This window comes from Lutra lutra, chromosome X, assembly GCF_902655055.1.
Source record: "Lutra lutra chromosome X, mLutLut1.2, whole genome shotgun sequence".
Classification (NCBI taxonomy): Eukaryota; Metazoa; Chordata; class Mammalia; order Carnivora; family Mustelidae; genus Lutra; species Lutra lutra.
The window spans coordinates 1,039,301-1,047,943 of record NC_062296.1 but is presented as its reverse complement, the minus strand read 5'-3'; the positions used below and the strand labels follow the sequence as shown (position 1 = coordinate 1,047,943).

The 8,643-nt window shown below is 41.8% G+C and overlaps 1 protein-coding gene across 1 annotated transcript; it reads left to right on the top strand.

Moving 5' to 3' along the window:
* The first annotated feature begins 243 nt into the window (after positions 1–243).
* On the top strand, positions 244–1,182 carry LOC125092187 (olfactory receptor 1D2-like). Its single transcript, XM_047716545.1, has one exon. The coding sequence runs from the start codon at positions 244–246 to the stop codon at positions 1,180–1,182; it is 939 nt and encodes a 312-aa protein (XP_047572501.1).
* Positions 1,183–8,643: the final 7,461 nt, after the last annotated feature.

The following is an 8,643-nucleotide window of genomic DNA, read 5'->3' as shown; positions in this document are numbered from 1 at the left end:
AGAAGACAAGCTCCTAACTGAGGAGAGTTGCGAGGAGGGCCTCAGCTCACCTGCCCTGCATTCTCTGGTGACCAGACAGCCCCCACTCTCTTGTCCTCACTATCCCAGGTCAGAGTTCCTCCCCAAAGTGCCACTAAGTATGATTTCGGCCAGTGATGGAGGTCGCTGGGCGCACTTTCCGAGATTGCCTGCCCTCTTGCTGACAGTGGTATTTTCAATGTGTATTTATAGAGACCAGCCGCCATGGTGAGAGGCAACCTAACCATCATCTCCGAATTCTTCCTCCTGGGACTGTCAGAGGGGCCCAAGCATCAGCCCCTGCTCTTCAGTCTGTTCCTGTCCATGTACCTGGTTGCCGTGGTGGGGAACCTGCTCATCGTCCTGGCCGTCTGTTCTGACCCCCACCTCCACACCCCCATGTACTTCTTCATAGCCAGCCTGTCCTGCGTTGACATATGCTTCACCTCTGTCACTGTACCAAAGATGCTGCTCAATATCCAAACCCAGAGCCAGTCCATCCCCTACACGGGATGCCTCACTCAGATGTATTTTCTAATCTTGTTTCTAGAACTGGACAATTTCCTCTTGGCAGTGATGGCCTATGACAGATTTGTAGCCATATGTCACCCTCTTCATTATACCATAACCATGACCCCCAGATTCTGTATCACAGTGATGTCCGTGGCTCTGATTATCACCAACATCTATCCTTTGATCCACACCTTCTTGATGGCTACGCTATCATTCTGTGCAAGCATCAGAATCCGCCATATTTTCTGTGAACTTTACGCATTGCTAAAGCTTTCCTGTTCAAATACCCACATCAGTGAGTTGGTTGTTTACACCCTGGGAAGCTTTCTTTTCGTTGCTCCTTTCCTCTTTATTTCTCTTTCCTACATGCACATTTTCTCAGCCATCCGAAGACTTCAGTCTTCTCAGAGCAAGCTGAAAGCCTTTTCTACCTGCAGTCCCCATCTTGCTGTGGTGTCACTGTTCTACGGAACTTTATTTGGGGTGTATCTGCGACCTTCTTCTTCCTACACAACTGAGGACTCAGTGGCCACTGTGCTCTATGCGGTGGTGGCTCCCATGCTCAACCCGTTCATTTATAGCCTTAGGAATAAGGACATGAAAGGGGCCTTGAGGAGCCTCCTCAGCTGGAGAAAGGTCTGGTCTCAGTGACAACATGTCCTGCTTCTGAGCTTCTGAGCTATGACATTGTCTTGTCTTCTCCTCCCGTTGGTGTAGGAAGGGACAGCGCACATGATGGGTCTGACAGGTGTCCAGCTTAGCCCAACTTTTTGTTGGCATCTCGCTCATCCACCCCTTACACCAACCCTGCCCGAGTGACTCTGGTGTCAGGCGCCAGGTGGGCAGCTTGTTTGCGTGTGGATTTAACTTCCAACTCATTCTTTTTGTCCTTCAGGACCGCTCCTTAAACCTTGTCTGCCTCGTGAGTCTCCACGGCAGGTTTGTGGGACCGAACTGAAGAGGTTCCTGGCCCTTCTCAGAACAAAATCTGCAATGGAGGCCCCTGTCACTAGGTGGCAGTAGAGGCACAAAGCTTGGGAGCCAAGTGGAGAACCAGATGGACAGACACCCCTTTGACCGCCTGCCTGGATGGTGGTGGGTCAGCACACTTCCCACACCGTAGACTTACTTGCTGACCTCACCAAGAGCATTCTTAGATGCAGGGAAAAGAGTTGACTCACCGCATTTCTCAACACACGCATATGACAACCATCACAACACTGTGGCTGAACGTCTTTTCCAAGGATGGATGCAACAGTCCTGAGAGGCGGGGTCTGCGTCCCCAAGCCTCGAACCTGGGCTGCTTTGTGACTGTTTGTACCCATGGAGTACAGGGTAAGGGATGCCCTGTGACTTCTAAGGCTAAGTCATGGAAGGTGGTACACCTTCTGGATTGTTCCTTAGACCATGTGTTCAGGGATCCCTGAGGTGCCTGTAAGAAGATGGACTGCCCTGAGGCTGCCCTGCTGTGAGAAAGCTAAGTTGCCTGGAGGGGTCACATGGAGGTGCTCGGGTCCACAGAGCCCAGCCTTCCAGTCATCCCAGACAGACTGGAGACACGAGAGTAAGTGAACCCTTCAGAGGATTCTGGCCCCCACCTGCCTGAGCTTCCCCAGTGGAAGGGCAGACATCATAGAGCACAGACAATACGTTCCCACTGTGTCCTGTCCCAATTACCAATTCCCACAGAATCTGTGTGCACAGTGAATTAATTGGTAGTTCAATTGAGATACAAAGATACAATGCAAATAGGATTTTGAAGGACAGAAAGGATGAAAAATAAATTTTTAAAATGCAAAGAAATTTTGAATCTGGAAAAATGGGAGATTTTCTAGGGCAATGTTAATTTCCAAAAATGACTAAGAGGAAATAGGAAGTCTGTTTATACTGAAACAAAAGGGGAAATTAAATTGGTGGCCAAAGATTTAGTCCAAAGAGGAGAAATCAGCTCCAGATTATTTTATTAAAACTTGAAGAAACAGAATATCGCCATGTTATTGAAAAGGTTAAAGAGCACAGAAGAAGATGGCAAGTGTACCAATTCATTCTTTAAAATCAATATGGCTGACATCAACCTGGAAAAGACCAGTTCACATGAGCGTGTACACACGTAAACATACAGAAAGAGAACAAAGAAACAAAGACACAAAACCCCTGTTAAAAGGATATCACACTGTGACTTACCACTCACTCTGCCTTTTTTCCCCTTAGCACTTATCACTACTTGAAATCACATATAGAGAAGATTTTTAAGTTCTTTTTTTCCCTGTCTCCTTGAGACCGGAGATTTTGTCTGTTTTATTCATGTGACATTGGTAGGTGCTCGGTAAATATAGGTTGAATGAAGGATTGAAAGAATGTAATTCACCACATAATAATTCACTCCATTGGTAGATTGATACATAAGTATGTGAGGGGTGTATATATCTATTTTAACTGTTTTTTGATTGTTAATGTAACTGATGCTTCTTGTAAATTATCAACAACAATGGAATAGAAAAATGAACAAAGGAAGTGAACAGAAATTCACAGAAAGATAACTACAAGTGGTTTTTAAACATAAGAAGAGACAATCAATTTCACTGATAACTTGAGAAATATAAATTAAACTCGCACTGAAATTCTTTTTTTTCAACTCTCAGATACCCAAGTCCAAGAAGATATAAAAATAATTTCCTGTAAGAAAATAATAAATTTCCTGTAGAGACTCCCGACATGCTGTGTTTTATGGACAAGGTTTATTTTTTAATGTTCATGGACTATACAAATACCATAATGCGACATATTCCGATGATGGACAATAACTAATTTTTAAGAAGCTTACCATGACCCTGATATCAAATCACTAAACAGAGAAGAAATCTATGAGATGTAGCCAAAGTCAAAGGCATAAGATAAATAGCAACCTTAAATGGTTTAATTAATTAATAAAAAAGGGTTTGGTATGAATGGTTTAATTAATTAATAAAAAAGGGTTTGGTATGAATTGATTAAGCATTCAAGTCCAGGAGCTATGAAAATGATAACAGAAACACAAAAAGAAAACAGAAAGGGGAACGAATAAAGATTAAAGCAGTAGCATGAAAAACCCAGGTAGACTAGGGCTAGGAAGCCAAGATCTGGTTCTTTGAAAGGACCAACAATACAGATAAAAAAAAATTCAGGTAGACAACGTTACGCCTGAGAAGAAAATCTAACAACAGATATAAAAGTATGGAGGATATTTTATTTTATTTTATTTTATTTTTTTTTTTTTAAAGATTTTATTTATTTATTTGACAGACAGATCACAAGTAGGCAGAGAGGCAGGCAGAGAGAAAGGAAGGGAAGCAGGCTCCCCGCTAAGCAGAGAGCCCGATGTGGGGCTCGATCCCATGACCCTGGGATCATGACCTGAGCCGAAGGCAGCGGCTTTAACCCACTGAGCCACCCAGGCGCCCCAGTATGGAGGATATTTTAAAAATTCACAATAGTACTCTCTGCGGTCTTATGACCATGGGACGGGCACCTTTCTAGGATAGTGTGGCGAATAACACGAGCAACTCAAGAGGAAAATGATCAATCAGTAAACAGAGAAGAAATAGAATCAAAGATATGTCTTACTGTAGATACTAGTCCTATTCATTCTGTTAAACTTTGCAGCAGAGATGTTCCAGTGTTAACTTATTTTTTTATTTTTTGGAAGATTTTATTTATTTACTTGTGTGTGAGAGAGAGTGAGAGCACAAGCAGGGAGAGTGGCAGGCAGAGGGAGAAGCAGTTTCGTTGCTAAGCAAGAAGCCAATGTGGGGCTCTATCTCAGGCCTCCCAGACCATGACCTGAGGCAGAAGGCAGAGCCTAACCCACTGAGCCCCCCCGGGCGTCCTGTTCCAATGGTATTTAATCTGCTGCCAAGCATCAGAAAGAAAACTTCCCAACTTACTCCATAGGGCATTACTCCTGACATACCTAAACCTGACCTCAAGCTAGGAAACAAAGTGAAAATTTTCTCAAAGTAATTAAAAACAAACAAACAAACAAACAACAACAAACCAACCCTGTCTTAAAACAATTTGGCCAACTTAGTACTTAGTGCTGAAACACTATTTCCATTAAGATCAGGGCAACAGCAGGGATTCCCCTTACCATGACTATCATTTCACATTTTTGTCAAAATTCTAGCCTAGCAGTAAATCAGAAGATAGATGTGTTGGGCATTAATATGAGAAAGGAAGGGGGTAAAGTTATGATCATATGTAAATACGAGTATCTTTCTGGAAAACCCGAGACAATCAAACTGAAGAACTACTAGAGCTAAGGGGAACCAATTTACCAAGTGTAAAATCAATAATGCAAAAATCAATAAAACTGCTAATCCAGGGGGAAAAAACTACCTACAAGTGGCATTGGAAAAATGTCCCAAACACAATAGCGACAAGGATAAAATACTGCATCAACACCTTTCTGAATGGGAAGACTGATTTATCTATAGGTTTCAGGCATTTAGAACCAGAACACAATCTTTTTTTTTTCTTATTGAGAAAAGGCTTTTGCAGCTCATTTGGAAGAATAAATGGCAAAAAAAAAATAACGACATTCCCCCCCCCACCAAATGTGATCAGTGAGGATTTTTTTCTACCAGACGTTGGAAGGTAAGCTCAGGCGAGCAGATAAGTCATACCGATGACGTGAACGTGAAGCTGTACTCAGGCGGCTCTTGGAGCGCGGAAGCCGTGGAAGAGATCACAAAGGAAAATGGTTCGATTTCTCCACACGAAAAACAAATCGAGTAAGGAAAATAGTTGCCATTTATTACGACAAACCCTAATGCCTTTTGTGAGATAATGCAAATATATATTTGGTTTTTGTCCCCAGTTCCTGACACAGAGCTCTGTTGGGTCCAAGGGTCCCAAACCCTTGGAGCTGCCTGGGTGATAAGAACATCTTTGTTCTAATATGGTGATTCTAATGTGGTGTTGAGCCCCGAGAGAGCTTCAGAATGGGGCTTGTCACCGGAAGACCAAGCCTTTATTAGGAGCCTGGAACTTTCACCCTTACTCCCTCCGCCAACCTCTTGAGACAGGAGAGGCGGGAGAGTGAGTAAACTGATCATGCCTCTGTGAGCCCTAGAGCTTGGGCTCATTGAGCTTCCCAGTCGGTGAGCACAGCCGCGGGCCGGGAAGGTGGGGGACCCACACCCGTGGGCCAGAAGCTCCCGAGCTTGGGACGCTTTCAGACCTGGCGCTACCTACCTCTCCACTTGGCTTTTCATCTACATCCCTTATAACACCCTTTATAATAAACGTAAACGTAAGTAAAGTAAACATAAGTAAAGCACTCCTGAGTTCCGTGAAGCATTCTAGAAAATTACTGAGCCTGAGGAGGGGGTGTGGGAACTTCCGAATTATAGTCCAGTTGGTCGAAGTATAGAAGGTCCCTAGGACTCCCAAGCGCCATCTTAAGTAAGGGACAGTCTTGTGGGACTGAGCCCTTAACGTGTGGGTAACCGTGCTAACTCCAGTAACTGGTGTCCAAGTTGAATCAAGTTGTCGAAAGCTCAACTGGTGTTCAGAGAATCAGAGAATTGGTTGCTGGTGCTGGAAAACACCCTGTTCTTCTAATTAAAAATCTTATATAGGGCGCCTGGGTGGCTCAGTGGGTTGAGCTTCTGCCTTCGGCTCAGGTCATGATCTCGGGGTCCTGGGATCGAGTCCTGCATAGGGCTGTCTGCTCAGCAGGGAGCCTGCTTCCCTCTCTCTCTCTCTCTCTGCCTGCCTCTCTGTCTACTGTGATCTCTCTCTGTCAAATAAATAAATAAAAATAAAAAAAAAATAAAAATCTTATATAAATAATTAAAAGATACAATCCATTAGGACATAGAAACAAAGCGAGTGGAGAACATGAAAAGACAATTCACATCAGAAGAAATGAAATGAATGATAAAAATATGGGGGGAATCAGTTGAATTAATAATGAAAGAAATGTGGATTTAGAACAATCAAGTTGTCATTTTCATTGACCAAAACAAGCAGTGTGATAAAGTGAATATTCCTATACCACAGGGTAAAGTATAATCTACAACTTTTCTGCATGCAAGTTGCCTAAATGAACAAAAAAACTTAAAAATAGTGAATGTCCTATGATAAACCCTCTGGAATAAATTCCTAGAAGTGGTTTACGGGATCAAACGACATATATATGTAAATTTTGATAGATCACGTCAAATTCCTCTGCCTATAGATATACAAAAGGAGCTATCTACCCATTTACCTGCCCATCAGCATTCTGTGACCATGGCTCTCTCTCCCCTCATCCTTCCATTAGCGCCATGCGCCGTCCAATATGAGAGCCACAAACCGCTTGTAAGTGTAAAATACAATGAAACTCAAAGACTTGGTATAAGTAAAGAATGCAAAATATCTCATAAATATTTTTTATATTGATTACATGTTCAAATGATGATTTTTTTTTAAAGATTTTATTTATTTATTTGACAGAGAGAGATCACAAGCAGGCAGAGAGGCAGGCAGAGAGAGAGGAGGAAGCAGGCTCCCTGCCGAGCAGAGAGCCCGATGCGGGGCTCGATCCCAGGACCCTGGGATCATGACCTGAGCCGAAGGCAGCGGCTTAACCCACTGAGCCACCCAGGCGCCCCCAAATGATGATGTTTTGAACATTGTTCTGTTCAATAAAATACCTTATTGAAATTATTTTGTCCAAGTCTTATTTTTGTCCCTCTTAAGTTCTTGAACTTTTTCTTTTGCCTATTTCATGTTAGGCTTATTCCTGGGTATTTCACAGTTGTTACTGTCATTGTAAATGGTGTTTTATTTATTAGTTATTGCCTTTGTTAATGAAGGCAACTTGTTTTTGTATATCGGTTGTGTACCGGGCCACCTTATTACATTCTCTTATTTGTAATAGTTTTTCACTTGGATTCTGTTGTGTTTTCCAGGTAAATAGTTGTATCATCCTCAAATAATGATAAATTTACCTTCTCCTTTAAATTTTTATACTTATATCTTTTTCTTGTCTTTTTCTTGTCTATCTTCAGAATAATGTTAAATTACTGTGGTCCAAGATGATACAGTTTTTTTCCATGTCTTCTTAGTGGGGACACTTCCAGTATTTTTTTTTCACTGAACATGGTATTGAATTTTTGGTTGATAGAGAAATGTCATGTTAAGGAAGTATCCGCCAATCTGATTTTATTGAGAAATTTTTGCAAAGCAAGGATGGATATTAAAAAAAATTAATATTAAATTTTGTAAAATCCCTCTTCAACATCTGTAGGGATGATCATATGATTTTTTACTGTTGGTCTATGAAAATTTGAAATACATTCATAGCTTTTCTAATATTGAACCATCTTTACATCCCTAAAAATAAATCCCACTTGGTTGGTTATGTTTTGATTTTTAAATGAGTTAACTAGATTACATTTGGCTATATTTTATTTAGTATTTTTAAAAAATATTTTACTTATTTATTTGACAGAGATCACAAGTAGGCAGAGAGGCAGGCAGAGAGAGAGGGAAACAGGCTCCCCGCTGAGCAGAGAGCCCAATGCGGGGCTTGATCCCAGGACCCTGAGATCATGACTGAGCTGAAGGCGGAAGCTTTAACCCACTGAGCCACCCAGGCACCCCTAGTATTTTTGCAATGGTTTTCTTAAGTGTGATTCATCTGTGATTGCATATTTTCTGTGCTTTGTTGGTATCAATCTTTCATAACCAAAATTTGCAAATTTTATTTTTTTAAATGCCTTGATATAGTTTACAGAGCATTGGAGTCACCCGCACCTTAAAGGTTTGGTTGAATTCTCCTCTGAATTCAGTTGACTTGTTGCTTTTTATAGGGGTTGCTTTAAAAAAAAACTTTTTGGGATGCCTGGGTGGCTCAATGGATTAAGCCTCTGCCTTCAGCTCAGGTCATGATCTCAGGGTGCTGGGTTTGAGTCCTGCATCGGGCTCTCTGCTTGGCAGGGAGCCTACTTCCTCCTCTCTCTCTCTCTGCCTGCCTCTCTGCCTGCTTGTGATCTCTGTCTGTCAAATAAATAAATAAAATCTTAAAAAAATAAAAAACACAACTTTTTAAGAAATTAATTTATTTGAGCTCAATGGGGGTTGCTT

Coding starts and splice junctions, on each gene's coding strand:
- LOC125092187 (XM_047716545.1), top strand. CDS start 244: ATGGTGAGAGGCAACCTAACCATCATCTCCGAATTCTTCCTCCTGGGA.